Below are 17,799 nucleotides of genomic sequence, written 5' to 3'. Positions count from 1 at the left end.
GATCCCTAAGGGAAAAGCATGCTCTGCTCAGGAACTCCCAGAGTTTAATCTGTAGTCCACATGCCCCTGTTAATGTCTGGAACTGAGAACAATGCCGGGACTAATTTAACACAATGAGAGCTAATTTCATTTTTTATTTTTCACTAAGCAGGTACATTGTTTCCATGACATGAAATAATAAGTTTGGATGTTCACCCATTTCTCCCCGCCCCCCAGCCCCATGGAAATAACAGATTTTCAGTTGTTCAGGAATATGGGAGAGACAGCTTTAGCTATTGACAACTGGTTAAATTGCATTAAACCACGTACCAACATTTAAAGTGTGCATCTGAAGCTTTGTGGCAGAATATTTGCACAAGGAAGCTGTACATGTACTTAATGCAAATTAAAACAAAACCGACCAACTATGATCTGCTGAAGACTCAGGTAAGGAAATGTTAGTAGCTTTCTCTTGCTCCTGGCATTGCATGAATAAGTTAGGACTTCTTAACAGAAACACTGGTGTCTGTAAAACCCTGGCAACAAACCTACATCTCCTGCTGGATTGATTACTCAGAAAAGCTTTTCAAATTGAGTGGGGACGCCATGACTGGGAGCTAAACTAGCGGGTGGAAGATTCTGGTCCTGAATAACAGTGGGAAGAGATGAAATATTAGATACTCAAATCTGGGGATTTCTTCCCTTCCAAGTCTGCTACTTGATTTTTAAATCTAAGAAGAAAAAAGCGTGGAATAATTCTCTCTCTACTCTGCCCTCAAGGGCCACCTCCATGAATGAGCCACACACTTCCTGTCTGTGGTCACGTGCATATAAATCCATGCCACATGGCAGTCTGACTCACGGAGTAAATCCATCCCGAACTGATGCTGAGCAACGTGCTCAAAGATGGACGTCAGGATGGGGAGCAGCGCCACTGTGGTGTAGTTAATATTCTGAGAAACGCCTTTAATCTGTGTTCTGGAATGGGTAAACTTCCCGAGCTTCAGGTTTTCAGAAGTCTTCTCTAAGTCTTCCGCAGCATTTTCAAAGAAAGCTCGTAACCCAGCCTTCACCAGCTCTGAGCCTGACTTCATGACAGTCCTGTAAGCAATCAATGTTCAAAACCAGAAGCATATTCCGAACCTTTGGCCAACCAACCCCCTTCCTGAAACTGGTGACTTGCTCTGCAACCTGGGCAGACTTTTGACACTCCCGTCACCCGATGATACTGTGTCAGGAGAGATGGAGGGAGCGGTGAGCGTCCAGGAAGAAACCTGGATCATACAGTCCCAAAGGGGGCTGGCAACTGGATGGTGTGCTCAGTTTGAGGGAATCTGCACTCAAATCTTCAGGAAAAAATGTAGAGGACTATTTAGAATAAAACTGATATTGGTCACCTGCTATGTGTATCACCTTGTGGCTGGCTACATACTTCTGTAAATATCTAATTAAAAGGAGGGTGAGGGGAGTTTTTCTTGCAGCTCATCATAGGATAAGCAACTTTTATAAGGCCTAGGTAGAAATACTAGCTCTCCTATGATGCAGGACCTCTTAGAGAGAGAGATCAAAGAAATAAATCCACTGAAGCTTAGATTTCTGTCAGCTTGCAACGATGTCTTAGCTTGGAGAAGGGGAAGGGAGAGGGACAATCAGCCCCTTTTAAAACAGACAACTTAGACCACTGACAAAACCAAGTGGGCATGGAGATTAGCTATGGGTCTCTGAGGCTTTCCGTCAAAACTATTTTATAAAACTTAGAATTGGAACAAAGCCTTCAAGTCATATTTTCCATATTTTTACATCTTATTCACAAGATTATGATAGGCTTGTTCCAAGGACAGTTGCTTTTTATCTACAGCATTTTCATGACCATCATCCAACTAACCAGAAGAATAAAAACAAGGAAATAACGTCAGTGAGGTTTGCTTCTATCCTGTAAATATTCCTGAGCTACCTACCATTTTCCTAACTTTCTAGTCACAGCTTTTCTCAGGAATGATAATCAAACACACCGACCTACGTTTTTTAAAAAAGTGAACTCTCTGTCCAGGCATCCCACATGTTTCTGGGAGAAAAGATCCCTTGTCCCAATTGCAAGGGATTTCAATTGGAAGGCTTTGGTCTGATCATGCAAACGTTGTGCTGTCCTAGAATTTCTACAACGTGATTGTTTCTCCCCTAAAAATGAAAATCCCCTTTAATTACCCTTAACTTTTTTTTTTTTTTGTAACTATTCTTTGTGGTGGATTTTCATCTTTTGGCCCCTCTTTTAGGTTGGGGCCGGTTTTCTACATTGTGTTTTGGGATGTGTATCTTCCTTCCAACTTTGACAAGGGTACAACATAATGTGTAAAGAAAGCTCCCTGTCAGTCCTTTTCACTGCTCCTCTCTTTTATCTCATCAAATATGTTTATATTACCAGAATTATATATATATATATATATATATATATTTATATATATATATATACACATATATGTGTGTGTGTGTGTTTATATACACACGATATCTGTTCCTGTTCAGCCATCTTGCCTACCAGACCCCCAGGCCATGAGCTCAAACCGAACTTTGTCTCTGATTATTTGGTTATCACATCTCCCTGCTTTTCTTCCCTCGGCCATCTGACTTCAGAGTGCTATGGTTCCCCTCTCCCAGGATGACGCTATGGCCTTGCCACCCGTCCCACAGCTCTTCCTTTTTTTGTGGAGAATTAGGTACAAGGTGACACTTTGCCACAATACATATTTTGTCTTCTGAAAGACGGATTTCTCAGTAAAAGAAGACAAGACTTGATCAAATGCTCAGGTTTCAGCGTTCAGGAGACGCCACGATGGTGGGCCCCATCATGTGAACTGGAAACCGAGAGTGCTCACGCCAGGGCAAGATGAATCTTTTCCCTGTGTCCCCCCTCTCTCCAGCTCCTACAGAGCTGTGACACATCTTCTCTTCAGTACAATAATAAGTGAGAAGAGAGGGCTGGAGAGGGAATCTTGAGAAAGTACTGAAAAAAAATTGGGCAGGCTTACCTTGTGTCAAGCGTCTGAGCTAAGATGTGAAGACAGCTCACCATTGTAATAGAATCACTTCCTAGAATCAAAAATATCACCTGTGACTCCCCACACCATCCAGCCTGTCTTTCAAATGCAATCTTCTCAATATGCACAAACCACCCACCCAGAAAGTGCCAGGCCTGTGTTCAGAGACAAGGCATTTATCTCTGGCCTCACGCATCTGCTTCATGATGGATGTTAGAGGCAGAGCTTAAAACATTCATTGGGGTGGAAAATCTGAGCTGTTAAAGGGATAGGGAGGTCATTTATCATACTTCAGACCAATTTTCTGTGGCGAATTTAGGTGACACCTACGTCCCAAGTCTCAGGTTGTCTTCAGGAGCCGCAGACAAGGGCAAAACGCAAGTTCAGGATAATTACAGGGGGGAGTGCAGCCTTTAGCAAACCTCTTTTCACTCACCGAAGAGGGAGATTCTGTGTCGAACAAGAGCAGCAAGTTTGCAGAATAGGCTGAAGCAGAAAAGAACGTGAGTCCAAAAGGTACAGAGATTCAAAGACTAACTTGTTCCTCCCTCTGCCCCCGACCCCCATGCTGTAAAACAAAGAGCACAGTATGGCGCTCTGGGAGGGTGCAGTGTTCCTTTTCAGGAATCCTCTGGACCACACTAGGAAAACATGTGGTTCCCACTGTCTAATGGGAGAATTGTGAAAGGGACTCGCTGTCTCCTTGGAGACTCATGAAAGAGACCTTGCAGGCAGCTCCCACCTTACAGAAAACAATCCTTCTGCAACAATTACAGTACTTTGCATTGAGCCAGTTGTTGCAAACCATCTCTTGCTAGGACTCTATGTGCTGAAATGTTCATTTGTATGACATTCAGGAGTAAACGAGCATTCTGGAAGGAAGCATTGTTTTTCCATTGTTGCCGTGAGATGCCAAACCGTTCTGTAGCTTTCACTGGGGGTGTGAGGTCTTAGTTGGGAGGTGGGCCGGAAGGTGGGACTGGAAGCAAGTTAATGGTTTAGGTATGGGCACTACTCTGTTGAGATAAAAACCATGGTAAGAAATTGCTTTTCTTCGGCCTTGACCAGGATGCTGTCCTAACCGTGTCCACGGAAGCGAGGAAAGCCCATCTGCTATGCTTTTGTGCCTTCTGACCCTACTCCGTACTTCCCACCCATATTTTCTGCCATTTACTGTTTTCTTCTCCACAGCATCTAAGAGAGGCCCTGTGCAGTTAGCAAAGAGCCCATAAATGTTTCTGAACATGCTATTGACGGGCCCTCGGTGTTAGACCTAGGGGATGAGAAGCTCAGTTATTTCTGGTGAAATGCTTCAAAGTGGAAATATGTTCTTTAGAAATACAAAATGACCTTTTCTAGCTAAAGTACATGGTTGAGAAGAAACATGAACTTAGGGGCTCCCCTTGCTATCAGACATGCTTTCTGAGGCTCGCCAAGGCCAGGGCCTGAAATTTCCGAAGGTCCCTTCTTGTCCCTCATGGGGCCCTTGCTTTAAGTAGAAGCACCGTCCTTAGCCCAGAGTAGTGAGGGGCCAGGCTCTCCGGGCACCTCCCTCCCACCTCAGAATTTGAAGGTGACACATTAAAGGGATCCCGGGGTGGGGGGAAGAGTCTGGGAAGCACTGGTGAATAGCATTCCATACAGAAGAGGTGGGGCAAGGGTGAGGGGTGCAAACAAGAGGGGTCTGGAAATGTGAGCACATTCAGTACAGACACGACTGCTTCTGTGGGAGGGCAGTGAGCGCACGGATGGATCTGAAAGCTGTTTGCAAGGCTGATCAGCTCCAGGTTCTATTCCAACCCTTACAAATGGTGCCTGGCTGAACAAATGTTACATTTCCATGAATTCATAATAATGTAAAAAAAAAAAAAAAAGATGAAGAAAACAGACACACCTGCCCTCTGTTGGATTATCTGAATATCTCACTTTGTTCCCCTATTCCCTAACATCTTACAGAATGCACACTGGTGCATCCTGAAAATATTTCTGGACTCTGTGGTCAGTAACTGATTTAAGTGTATCTCATCTTGATAGCATGGGGTTCTCCTATCTGAATAACTGACATCAGGTGATTACAGTGCAGGGAAAATGGCACTTGATCTGGATAGAGAGAACTGGACTTTCCCTCTTGCCCTCACTTACTCCCTGGGTCACCTTAGGCACTGCAGTGAACCTCATCAAACCTCAGTTTCCTCATCTGCAAAATGGAGATCATAATATGCAGGCAGTTTTCTTAGAATTTAAAGCATTGTGATAATTCACAATGATACACAAGCAGGCAACAACTCTTACATACGAAAAATTGAGCTCACTGCTTAGCCATGTTGACTTTACTAGATACTAGATTTAATAGATATTTAATAGATAGTCAATCCTAAGATTGAATATCCTCCCAAAGATGGTGATGTTTAATAGCTGGGCCCTTACTAAGTATAATGTACACAGTCCACCATCAGTGGATGCTAGGGAAAGAGTTGATAGTCTGCTTTCACAACAGTCCTCAGTTCTTTGCCATTTAGAAGTCTAACCCCTTCCTTGCCATTCATACATCATACATCAAAGAGAGAACCTGAGGCACGGTGGACTCCGTCTCTTAGTCTGATTGCACAGCACGCCCTTTGTTCTTATCTCTGCTGAGGCATCCACAGGCTATGCCCAGTAGAATGAGAAAAGAGGCTGGTGCTTTTGATGAAAAATTTTTTCCTATTAGGAATTCAAATTGCATTATGTCGCTCTAGATTTCAAATCTCAAATCATCCACACCAGAACTTGTAAGATCTGATTCTGTTTTTTAAAAATTTTAATCTTAAAAAGCCTGATGAGAATGGGATTGAAAACAGTGTTACTCTGTTTCTTCTCAAAGTTGTATGTTTGCTTTTCTCCAGCTTTCGAATTACCTTTGTCTTTTTTCTAAATTTCAGTGTAGGAGTTGACCCGAGTATATAAATTTTCCCCAGGCCCTAGTGAAACCTTCAAATGGTGCACTTCTTTCGGTTGCCAAATTAATACTCAGATTAGTATGAATATTATTACTTTCAAAACCAAGACGATAATCAAAACCTGAGGTACCAATCACCAGGTTACAGTTCATTTCTCCACAAGACTCACCATTTAGTTCCCAGGAATCTGGGGTTTTACCTAAATCCCATCAGCACTATGACCTTCTCTTTCTTTTGTAGACTCACCTGGCCACCATTTCTTTCTCCTTATGGGAGGCATATCCGCTGCTGCTAAGGGGCTTCAGAGGGGATGACAGGAAGAAGAGGCGGTGATTGGTGAAGTACTGGTCAACCAGTGGGAGAAGAACCTGGAAAATCCACCCAAAATTAACTTCTAGGAAGCTAGCCAAAGCCCTTTGCTTGGTTCATTCTTAGTGAGTAAAAAGCCTCTGAACACTGGTCCTGGAGTTTCCAAAAAACTCTATCCAGTGAATCTCAGTTTCCAACACACACTCCTCTTCCATGCCTGAAACTGGAGGCCTTGGGGATATGTGAAAGGATAGGGCCATCGACTAAGGGCCCAAAGGAAAATGAGTACAGACCCGAGCCAGCACTTCCAGGGGAGTTCTGTGGGACACCTGCCCTGAGATGTGGCTTCTTGGGCACAGCAAGCATCTAACAGGTCTGGCCTAGCACTACTAGCCTTCTGTCTCTGCTTCTCAGAGGATGGTACCCCAATGCCTCACATGAAATTAGTTCCCTGAGTAGGGTTGTATGGCAGACTGTTTACTGGCACCCAAATTCATTCTTTCCTTCTTTCTCTTAGCAATAGAAATCCTCGTGCTTTAGCTGCTCACAAGATCACCCAGCTAGAGAATGCATTACCCAGTCTCCTTTGCATCAGCTTGCCTTCACCCTTCCTTCCCCCTTTCCCACAGATATGGTACAGGTAAGCCTGTCTGGATCACACTGACACAGACTACACCTTAGGAGATGGTGGAGCATCAGAGAAGAACCTGGGTCCCTGGGTGACGGTATGGAGCAGAGCAGGCTGCCTGCCTCTTGGACCATCCACCTGCCTCCAGACTGTTCCACAGCAGAGAGATACATGTCTGTCTGACTGAAGCCATTACAATTTTGGATATCTTTGTTAGGCCAGCTTAACTTGTACCCAAAACTGTACAGATCCTAAGGAGAAAGTGATTTGGTTAAGTACAGAGAATCACACTTACTTTGGCAAAGAATTTGATCTCCTGGTCATGGGGAGACTTTTCAGTTTTCCCACTGCTGACAATGGCTTCTGCAAAGATACGAGTAACACAAAGTTGGCCGGAGTTAAAAAAAACAAAAATCAAACAGTCATAGATAGAATTTTAGAAACAGAGCAGCTCTTCTAAGGGCAATGAAAAGGTCATTTGATTTTACAAAGTATCTTATATTTTACAAAATACTTTACAGCTGTGCTGGTTAGTTATTTCTTGTGTCAATTCTCTAAACTGTTTCACTACCTTTTTTCTCTACTTTATTAATGAGAAAGGAGCTTAAGCGAGATTAAGTCATATGACCATGGTCACAAAGCAAAACAAAGGGAAAGTTAAAATAGGATGAGTTATATGAAAAATGACAAATGGTTCAATCAAACCCAATAGGGAAACCAAGGATGAAACTGATATTTTAAGTGTGGTGAGTGGGAAATCTCAGCCACTGCTTCCTCCCCAGAACTGTATGTCTAAATGAATCATAACCAAATACAGAATGAAAGCATCATTCCTTGATAACAAAATATCAAATTCTTTGATATTATGAGAAGCATACATGTTTGTGATATTTCACAATGATACTTACCCAAATGGGCAATAAACTCTTGAGCAGAATCAACATATTTCAGGATCTTCTTCAAAAATTTATAGGCAAACCTCTTTTCCATGGAGGAGGCATCCAGCTCCATATCCTTCATACCTCTAGGTTGGAAACCGGTAAGCCCCAGGAAGTAACAGAGATAACTACATGACTTTGGTGCACCAGCAATCCTACCTGTGCCGACTTAATTTTCCAAATGTTAATGGTTATTCTGTCTCAGTGACCTGACTCATCATTTGACTGATTTCCTCTTGTACTTGGAACCTGCTTCTCTGAGCATGGTATACTGGTACTACAATAATCCCTGAAAAGATTTTTCAAAAAGATCTTTATCATTCACTGAACAAATATTAAGCTGGGGAGAAATCAGAGGAGCAAGCAAGAATCCCTGCCCTCATGGAACTTACATGCTAGCTATAGACAACACAAATAATATATAAAACAAAACAGAAATTACATGGGATGCTGAAGGTTAAGTTTTTGAAGAAAAGAAAAATTGAAGCAGGATGAAGGGGGCCCAGAAGTGCCTCTGAAGTGGGGGAGAGAAGACAGTAATGTTAAATAATCAGTGTTGCTCTCATTGGGAGGAGGACATCGGAATAAAGGCTTGAGGGAGGTGAGGAGGTAAGCCACATGGACATCTGGGGAAAGAGCTTTCCGGATATAGGGAGTGGAGGTGTAACGGTCCTGAGGTGGGAACATGCATGCCGAACTGAAGGAATATGGCTGAGGCCAGTGTGGATGGCATTGAAGTGACCAGGCAATCGAGGGTGGGGTGCGGGTGGGGTGGGGGTGGGGGTGGGGATGGGGTGGGGCGGGCAGTGGAGTAAATCGTTAGGGCCCTGTATGCTATCCTTCGAATTTTGCTTTTGCTCTGAGATGGGAAGCGATTGAAAGTTTTTAATAAAGGAATGACATGATATGACGTACACTGCAGCAGAATTACTCTAGTTGCTAGGATAGAAAGTTGGCTGTGGGGACAAGGGTTGTGACCGGGTACCTCGGTAGGAGGGTCTTTCAGCAATGAGGGTGACAGTACCGAGCAGGTGAGAAGTGGTCAGATTCTGAGTAGCTTCAGGGGAGAACCTCCCCAGTGGAGTTGCGTCTTCATTAAGAAATCATCAAGATTTCCCGAAGGATTGTGTGTCAATTGGGAGAAACAGAGGAGTCAAGGTTTTGGGCTTGAGCACCGGGAAGAAAGGGCTGTCACTGAATGATGGGGAAGCTGAGGATGGAGCAGGTCTATGGCGTGGGTAGCAGGAAACGAGGAGATCTCCCTGATGACAGGGTCTCCGTGCTCCTCGGCACACCCAGTGCCCCCACAGGCTCTGGCACGTGGTAAACGACCACTCTGTTGGCTAAATTCAACTCTCTTCCTCCTTTTCCCTCCTACTTCCTTGATTTTCTTTTTCATGACAGGAAAGAAGAATCTTTCATTTCTGTGAGCAAGTTATTTATCAGCAAATCACAGGACGCCTTGGTCTTGGTGTTAAGAACAAGATTAAAATGACGATGGGAGCCTTTCTCCGTTTCCCTGGAGGCCGCCTCCTGCTGCCTGACCTTTGCTGCTCGACAAAATGACAAATACGTTTTGCTATCTTTTCGTGTGAGGTACAACAGAAATGTTTGTATAGATTTTTACTTGGGTTCGTGCCATCCAATGGCAAAAATTCTATAGGAAACGAAAAGAAGAAAACAGCACCTGGCTCAGCAAACATTGATTTTAGCATCAGAAGAGGGACACTGCTAGCCTGTTTCTCATTCTACAAGGGACACACACAGCAAGCGGGATCCTTTGTAGCACAGCCCACCACCAGCATTTGACCGGTGAGAAAATTGGTTCTATTTTTAAGACGTAAGCAGCCAAGGACATTCTCCTTCAAGACATTCCCCTACATAATTCTGACAAACCTAAGGGTGAGATAAAACAACATTGGGGATCATGACTCATTCAGTCTCCCCAGTGGAGTTGCGTCTTCATAAGAATCATTTAGTTCTCTTCGTTCAGAGAGACTGTTTCTGTCAGTTATGCTTACTATACTGTTATTATGCAATTTAATTACACACCATATAAAACAACAAAATAAAAGGTGCAAAGGGAACTGTTGATTCTATGAGAACTAAGGTGCGTATTTTGCAAAGACTTCCAATTGCAAAATTTCCAAACCCATTGTTTTTGGAGTAGGTATGGGTGACAAAACTGGAAAAAGACAGGGGAAGAAAAAAAAGTCATTGAGAAGAATACTCAATTAAGACATTTACATTGTTTTGTATGTGCCTTAACTCTCACTACTCTTTAAGAAAGCCCAAATTCCAAAGCTTTGGGGATGCAATATGGATGCGTTTTATAATTCCAATTGACAGGACAACATATGAAAAAAGGCATTGGCCTACAGCACAAGATTTGGGAATGAATGCATGTTTATGTTTTAAGTTAAAATTAAATGTTTCAGGTCTGTGTGTATAATTTATCACGACTCAATGCTGTAACTGATTTTGAAAAATTGCTACTGACAAGTCCTGTTTATGTCAGGAAAGAGGGCTTCATCCTCCAAAGTAAACATTTTCTTATTTCAAAAGGCCCAACCACTGTCCTTACTCTGATCTGTTATGTAGGCAGGTGAGCAACTACCTGCAGAGGGGAGACCACACCCACAAGCCCAGCTTTGCTCCTGCTAACATCACCTGGAAGATGACTTACCTAGAAACCACAATGCCGTTCACCTGGAGGAATTTAAACAGGTCTTGTGCCTTCTCTCGGTCCCTAAACTTTTCCTTGGCAGTCAAGGTGTCATATGGTACCAAAAGAGGGTGACTGCCACCACCTGGGGTCAGTAAAGCAAGAGATGACAAAATATTTGGCTCTTCCTTTGCATTTCTGGGGAAACACACCTGCCCCCCAGCTCACCTTCTGGCAAGATGCTGTGAACCAGGCTTACCTTTGCTCTCTAGCTCCAGCTTCTTCTTCTTGGCCCAGATATTGTGATAGTTCTCAGCTACCACCTCCACCATTCCCTGTGTCCCAACGAAGAGGCAATAGTCAGAGAGGAAGCAAGAAAAACGGGTTCAGATTTGCCAGGCTATTTCAGGCAACCTTGGGAACAGAGGACCACCAAATGCTAACAGCACATTGCTGAGTGTCTCTCATCATTAATTAGTCTGTGCTTATGCACCTCATTAGTTTTGTATCTTCCCAGACACACAGAAAACAATTTCGAATTCTGTCCTTCCCTTGTAACTTATTATCCTGGCAGTTTGATGCATTTATGAGCAACACACATTTCCATTTGAAAGTGCAATCTGGTGGCACTTCATTTGTCATAGGAGCTCAACATCTTACTCCTGACCCGAGCTTAGGGAACTGGAAGTGGGGGTGCAGGAAAAGTCGAGAATCCCTGAACGCCTTTAGCGTAGCAAATGAAAAATAATCACATCTTGGGGAAAACCGCTGCAAACAAAATTTCTCAGATAGAATTTATCTTTATAAAGCTCATAAAACAGTGACCTGGAATGAAGGGTGTACTTTGGAAAGAAACGCTCTCTAAGGTCCAAAGGGTTGGTCAGATGGACTCTCCAAGGAGTAACAGCACCTGGCTGGGGCCCGTCTAGGCCACCAGTGTGTGCAAGAGGAAGGAGTGGGAGGTAGATACTTAGGGCTCTTAATTGCATCCTCTTGGAGGTATACCCCCAAATCCTGCAACGCTTGCTTGTCTGCACCATTATGGAGAACTCGAGTTAATCCCAACCAGCTATGCAAGTTTCCTTATCATTGGGGGGACCTACTGGGACCAGGAAAGCACCCCAACCCAGGGGTTTTTCACAGATTTTCTCCTGTTATTAGTTCTGTTTTGGGTTTTGCTATAGTAATTTGTTATTATGATGTCCCTGCTAGAAGTACAAAGCCTCACGTTCTTAGATGATTGGTTAATTCTGCTGAGACTTTCCCTGTCAGCTCTGTGCAGTATGGCCCTCTTCAGTTTGATATTTTAGTGGTGATATGTTCTTGGCATTCTTTTCTCCCTCTCTCTCTCTCTCTCTCTCTCTCTCTCTCTCTCTCTCTTAAAAAAGAAAACTCTTTGGAGGGCAACATAGCCTGCACATGAGGGGTTTTAGAAAGCAAGTTACACTGTTCTGAAAGTATCAACGCTGACCTGGAGCTCCCTGGAGAGCACCACGTTGGAGAGGTCCAGGGGGGCTGGGCTGTAGCTGTTGCCCTAGGAAAGCAAAGGCAGAATCACTGGGGTTGCCATTATTTTTCTCATTCTTACCAACATCCTGACATCAGCTGCCAAAGATGGATACTGAAAGAACCCAGGGCTCATGGCGTCTGAAACCCCAGGGAGAGCTTTCCCAGATTCTCCATGGCTTCTACTGGCCCAGTGTCGGCCTTCGTCATACCTGGCTGGCCTGGGACATGCTTCGAAGCTTCTCATTTTCCCGCTGTTGAACTAGGGCTTCTCCCTCTTTGGTCCTCTCCACAGTCCAGCCCATAGCTAACATGGTTTTCAGGGACTCTCTGGCCGGCCACCGATAAATTTCCTTCTCCTAGAAGGAAATTTGAGCAGAAGAGGTTTGCAGAGCTTGCCCCGACACCCTGCCAGGCCTGTCTCTCTGTGGAAGCTGGATCTCACAGTGGATGGGGTGCTACCTGCCTTCACCTTCCTCTTACAAGGTCAGAAGACCCCCTGCAGCGCCCTAGCTGAAACACGTAATCAGTCTTTCTGATGTTTTTAAACACAGGGCCCCACAGTCTCCTGCCTCCAGAGGGAATGTCTCAGACATTATCCAGTTTGTGGGTAAAGAGGAGCAAGAACAGAGTGACTCCTTTTGTTCCAGGAGCTGTTTAAGAGAGGATTTGCCAAAACATGTCTTCACGAAGCTCTCCCTTGAGCTTGGGAAATAGAATTCCTTAGACTTAGAATTCTCTGTAGAGCTATGCACAATTTGATAGATGGTCAATATGCACGTAGAGAGACACATGCCATCCTTTACTTGTGACACTAGGCCTAAAGCTTACAAGGAGCTCATTGATCGCAAGATAGGAATTCAGAGTTGAGTTGAAGTAAATTTCTTAATTAAAAAAAACCCAGGAGACCTATCCATAGTTCCTTGGGGACGCTCTTCTCTGCTCCCTTTGTCTTCCATGACTGGAAATCATTTCTTTCTGAGTTTTCTTCAGCAATTCTCCTCTCCCCCCATCCCAACAATCTAAAAAAAAAGCCCTTCCTACTTCAGTTACAAGTGAACTGCAAATGCATTTTGGCCCAGCCTCTAAGTGCTGACTGGTGCTTCTTTCTCCAAAGGGCTCTCAGAGCCAAAGAACAGACAGATCGTGAGGCTGGGCTCTTGGAAACTGGTTCTGGGGCTGGTGCCCAGTGGTGAGCTCCTGGGGGGTTTACTGAGTCCTTGAAAGTCTCTAAGACACTGGAGAATGAATGTGCCGCGAACTCCTCTGATCATCTGATAAAGTTCCCACGGCAGGACAACCAGCTCGGCCACTCGGGGTTACCGAGGCCTGTTCCTTACCTTCTCTGTTAACGTCTTGAAAGGTCTAATCAATGGATGTGTCTTCACATTTTCATCCAGGGAAATCCCGTATTTCCATCCATTCTGACTCTGTGGAAATGTTCTCAGTTCAAATATCCTCAGCACCCAAAGAGCCCTGCTACTGACCCATATCTCTGCTGCGATTTTCACTGAACGAATGGAATAATGGAATGTGACAGAGCTTGGAAATGCACCCCCCTCTCCCCCCACAAAAGTCTAATTAATCCTTTAAGGCCATCAGGCTCTCTGCCCCCTGAATTTTGAACTCTGCTCCTTTGTTTCTTCTTGTTTTAATTGCTGTCCCCTCCACTTACTTGCTTGTGTGTCAGGCTCACTACAGACAGCAGGATGTTTCAAAAGACATGAGAACAATGCTTGTCAGGTCAGTGTGTCCCATTCACAGGCAGGCACAGAAGTCAAGGGTAAAGGCAACTGAGGACAGGACCCCCTGCCCACTGCATGGAGGGGGCTGATTTTGTTTGTACCCCTCGCCCGCCAAACCCACAGTGACACTGGAGCAATGCATGTTTCCTCAAGTCACAGAAGTTGAAGAATTTCAAAAGCCATTGAGCAAACATTGCCTGAATGCCTACTACAGTAGGTACCAGACTCTGCCCTAGGCATTGTGGATACAGAGATAAGTAAGACTCCCTGATTTCTGTAACGTCACAGCTCAAAGGCACCTGGCTGCTCCTTCTCAATCTCTGTCTCTGCCCATTTGTTAATGTGTATTTTTCTCAAGTTTCTGTCCCTTCTCACGGGGCACTTTCTCCCTGGGTGACCTAATCTAGGCCTATGGTCCATAAGAGGACTAATCTCAAATCAGTATTTCCAGACTAGATCTCTCTCCTAATTTCCAAACTTACTGAAGCTCTGCTTGGAGGTTTCTACAGGTACCTCTCAACATGTCTGACCCAGAACCTGCACTTTCCATTTCTAAGTGGCCCTTCCTCTTGGGCTCCCTCTATCTCAGTGAATGGCACCAGCTTCTACTCACTTTCTAAGTCAGAAATGTGGGAAACTTCCTTGACAGTCCCTTCTCCTCTGCACTTTCTCACCTGTGTTCAACCTCTCACACCTATTCATTTGTCTGCCTCTCCCCAGCTGCCCTGCTCCTCGGGTCCCCATCAGCTGTCACCTGGATTACTGCAACAGTGTCCTACATGGTCTCTTTGCTACCAGTCTTGCCATCTTTCTCTGACTCCATTTTGTACACCACTGCCAGATGATATTTATAAAATCAACCTGTCAGGGCACTCCACTGCTTTAAAATTTTCTGACTCCCAGCTGCCATCATGGTAAAATGCAAACTCCACAGCGAAAATCTTGTTGACCTCTCTACACTTCTCTCTCCATTGCTTCCCTGCCCTACTCCATGGTCATGCCATGTTGAACTCTGGTTCCCTAAAGTCCCCAAATGGTCTCTTGCTTCTGTGGATCTGCACCTGCGGCTCCCATGGCCTGCAATGCACTCGTTTCTCTGTGCCCGAACAACGACCCATCCTTTATCACATACGGTAGATGTCGCCACCTCGAGGAAGTGTGCTTGGACCCCCAATATTGGATCAGACACGCCTCCTATGTACTCTAAGCCTGCACTCAAGCTCATTGCAGCAATGAATACCTTGTGCCACCATGGCTAGTATATTTTGTTTCTCTCACGAGACTGTAAGGCCCTTGAGGACAAGGAAAATACTCTTCTTGTTAGATAATCAATGCCCACTTGGCAATGGTGAGCAAACATATTTCCTTAAAAACATGAAACTTACAGTTTAGTGGAAGAGAGATTAATCAAATACTACAGCAATGAATGTATAGCTGATAACTAGTACAACTGTAGAAGTATTAGAAATAGAACTACGTGATATTGCTATAAAAATACTAGGACAGAAAAGAGTGAGGTGCTAAGAGATCCTATATCTGAGAAATCTGGGGAGGAGCCATCCGAGGAATACACACTTGGACGGGTATTTGAAGGCTGACTTGGTGAATGCTGTGTGTACATGTGTGAGTGCAGATGGGCACCTGGCTCAGACAGATGGTTTCAGGCACATGTCGTGTGTGCATATATGTGCATGTGTGTGTGTGTGTGTGGGATAGGTAAAAGGAGGGGCTGTGGCTGGAGGGCAGAGGGTGAAGGGAGAGATGAGGCTAGAGATGGCAGCAGAGGCCAGACTCGGCAGTGCCTCTCAGGCCATGTTAAGGATTTTGATCTTCATATTAAAAACACTTAGAAGCTCTTAAGGGATTTTAACAAGGAGATGGGGCTATATGGGAGAACAGTGGTAGGATATGACCGAATTTGCATCCTGAAACTATCACTTGCCTTCAGCATGAAGATGGGTGAAAATGCACGTGGGCAGACTAGTTAGGAGGTCTGGGCAAAAGATGACTGTAGCCTGAATTAAAGCCATGGCATAGGGATAAAGAGAACTATTCAAATCCAAGAGGGACTAAGGAGGTAAAATCCCCATGGCTTAGTGACGAATTGGACACTGCTATGAAGTAATGGGGGTGTCACTTCTCCCTATTTCACAGGCTGGCCAAATGGCAGATGTAAAGCGTGGTGGGAAAATACAGATGCTTTTGTGCAAGGGTCAGCAAACTGCAGCCCTTGGGCCCAATCCAGCCGACCATCTGCTTTATAACTACAGTTTTACTGGAACACAGACAAGCTCTATCCTTTCTACACTGTGTGTGGCTGCTTTTGTGCTACAAGGGCAGAGATGAGGAGTTGCAACGGAGGCTGCTTGGCCCACAAAGCCTCAAATGCCTACTATCTGGCCCTTTACAGAAAAGTTTTGTCAACCCTTGCTCTCGAATTGTGAGGTATTAGCTCGTTCCACAGTTACAATGATTGCCGTGATCCTCAGCCCCCAATAGGGACCACAAAAGAATAAGAGCTGAGCCCAGACTGATACGGAGGCTGAGCCGGTGGTACAAGGTGTCCCCTCTCCAGGGCACACTGCTTAGAGGTGATTTCTGTGGCCTTGCTGGGGATGTGGTCCACTGTTCCATGGTGTAAGCCGCAGCTGAGCAATGGCTCCAGTCCTTAAATGGCTGCCCACAGGAATCCTGGATGTCTTTGGCACATTCCTCCCACTCTGCCTGCCAGCATTAAAGGGCTGACAGAGCAATTAAACTTATTAAGCAGGCTGACCTCATGTGGTGAGGAATTTTAAACACCAGATGGACAGGCTTAGTATTAATAAGGGAGTGTCTAGGACGTCTACCGCTGCCCGTCATAGGAAGACGTGTGTCCTCCCTCCCTAGAATAAAGTCCAACTTCCTGGCAAAATGCAAAAGTTAATGCTTTCAATTTCATTTTCCCTTTAAAAAAATATCAAAGAAAAGTATTAATAAAAGCCTCCTCCTGCACTGCATTAAGCGTTTATGTCAAACACACGCAAGCACATGCTTGGGAGCAAACTTCAGCAAATGCAATGTTGAGAAAAAAGTTAACACTCCTATAATCGATCATTTTCTGGAGAAATACAAAAAAGCAGCACCACCAGCTGCTGCCGCCTATATCTCTGACCTCCACCAACCCTGGGAAATTGCTGCTCAGAAATAATGAATGCTCTCGGCGTGGCCAGTCTGTCACTTAGGAATCAGGCAGATTTCCAGGATTGGACCCTTTAATGTTCTGGGGCTGTTTTTGCCCCCTGACAATTGTCAGTTGGATGCTAATCCCTACCTTGTCACAGGCCCATTTATCATGTGAATGCTCAGCGTACTTGGTGACGATGTATTCCAATTTTTCAGGCAAGGAGAAACTGCAATGAGGAGGAAAAAAACAAATGACAACCCACCCAAACACTTCAGCCGGATGTGCTGAAAAGATGGCCAGAACCAACAACAATCAACTGTTTCAGAAGTTGGATTTGATCAACCAGCTAACCCAAAGCTGAAGCTGGTCTCCAGACACAGTGAGCTTCCTGGGCTGAAGGTGTGGCCCATCCGGCTGGGTCACAGACACACCCATGTCTAATCAGGGGGTGTCTCTGCAGGATAGCTCCCTCCAGCTGCTCTGCGTTCTTGTGACTCCTGAGGAACCACTTTGGCTCCTGGGCCAGACCTGTTCAGGTTATGCAGGGAGAATCCCTCCATCCAAAGACACTGGCCTGTCATCTTATAGCTCCAATTTGAGAATGGCAGGAATGGGTAGCTAGAGGATTAAATGTTACAAAATAGTGATTGTCTACCTTTGTGGGTTCAGTGGTTCCTATTTAAATACTAGAATTTTGGAAGTATAGTAGGCACGTGTGGTTTCTGCTGGCCCAGCAGTTTTTGCCCCTTCTGCTGGTCAGAGTGCCTCCCTTTCAGTAAGGACGGAGTCCCAGAGAGCAGTTTCCAGGCTCTCGACCTCACGTGGAAAGGTGCTGGCTCGGGTAGTAGATGGCCATCAGCTGTGATCAAATGGCCATCAGCTGTGATCA

At 44.8% G+C, this 17,799-nt stretch overlaps 1 protein-coding gene across 1 annotated transcript in view; it reads right to left on the bottom strand.

Moving 5' to 3' along the window:
• The window catches only part of RYR3 (ryanodine receptor 3), a 479,789-nt gene that overhangs the window by 78,498 nt on the left and 383,492 nt on the right, over positions 1-17,799 (bottom strand). The window contains exons 52-63 of the mRNA XM_033107698.1: positions 17,058-17,136; positions 13,340-13,429; positions 12,212-12,358; positions 11,965-12,027; positions 10,753-10,828; positions 10,515-10,638; positions 7,799-7,914; positions 7,186-7,253; positions 6,200-6,321; positions 3,451-3,500; positions 3,006-3,066; positions 842-1,080 (exon numbers count right to left, since the gene is read on the bottom strand). Coding sequence (XP_032963589.1) covers positions 842-1,080; positions 3,006-3,066; positions 3,451-3,500; positions 6,200-6,321; positions 7,186-7,253; positions 7,799-7,914; positions 10,515-10,638; positions 10,753-10,828; positions 11,965-12,027; positions 12,212-12,358; positions 13,340-13,429; positions 17,058-17,136 — 1,235 coding nt within the window. The remainder of the gene's footprint in view (positions 1-841; positions 1,081-3,005; positions 3,067-3,450; positions 3,501-6,199; positions 6,322-7,185; positions 7,254-7,798; positions 7,915-10,514; positions 10,639-10,752; positions 10,829-11,964; positions 12,028-12,211; positions 12,359-13,339; positions 13,430-17,057; positions 17,137-17,799) is intronic.

The sequence above is a fragment of the Rhinolophus ferrumequinum genome, chromosome 6 (genome assembly GCF_004115265.2).
Source record: "Rhinolophus ferrumequinum isolate MPI-CBG mRhiFer1 chromosome 6, mRhiFer1_v1.p, whole genome shotgun sequence".
NCBI lineage: Eukaryota > Metazoa > Chordata > Mammalia > Chiroptera > Rhinolophidae > Rhinolophus > Rhinolophus ferrumequinum.
This window is presented reverse-complemented; position numbering and strand designations above follow the sequence as displayed.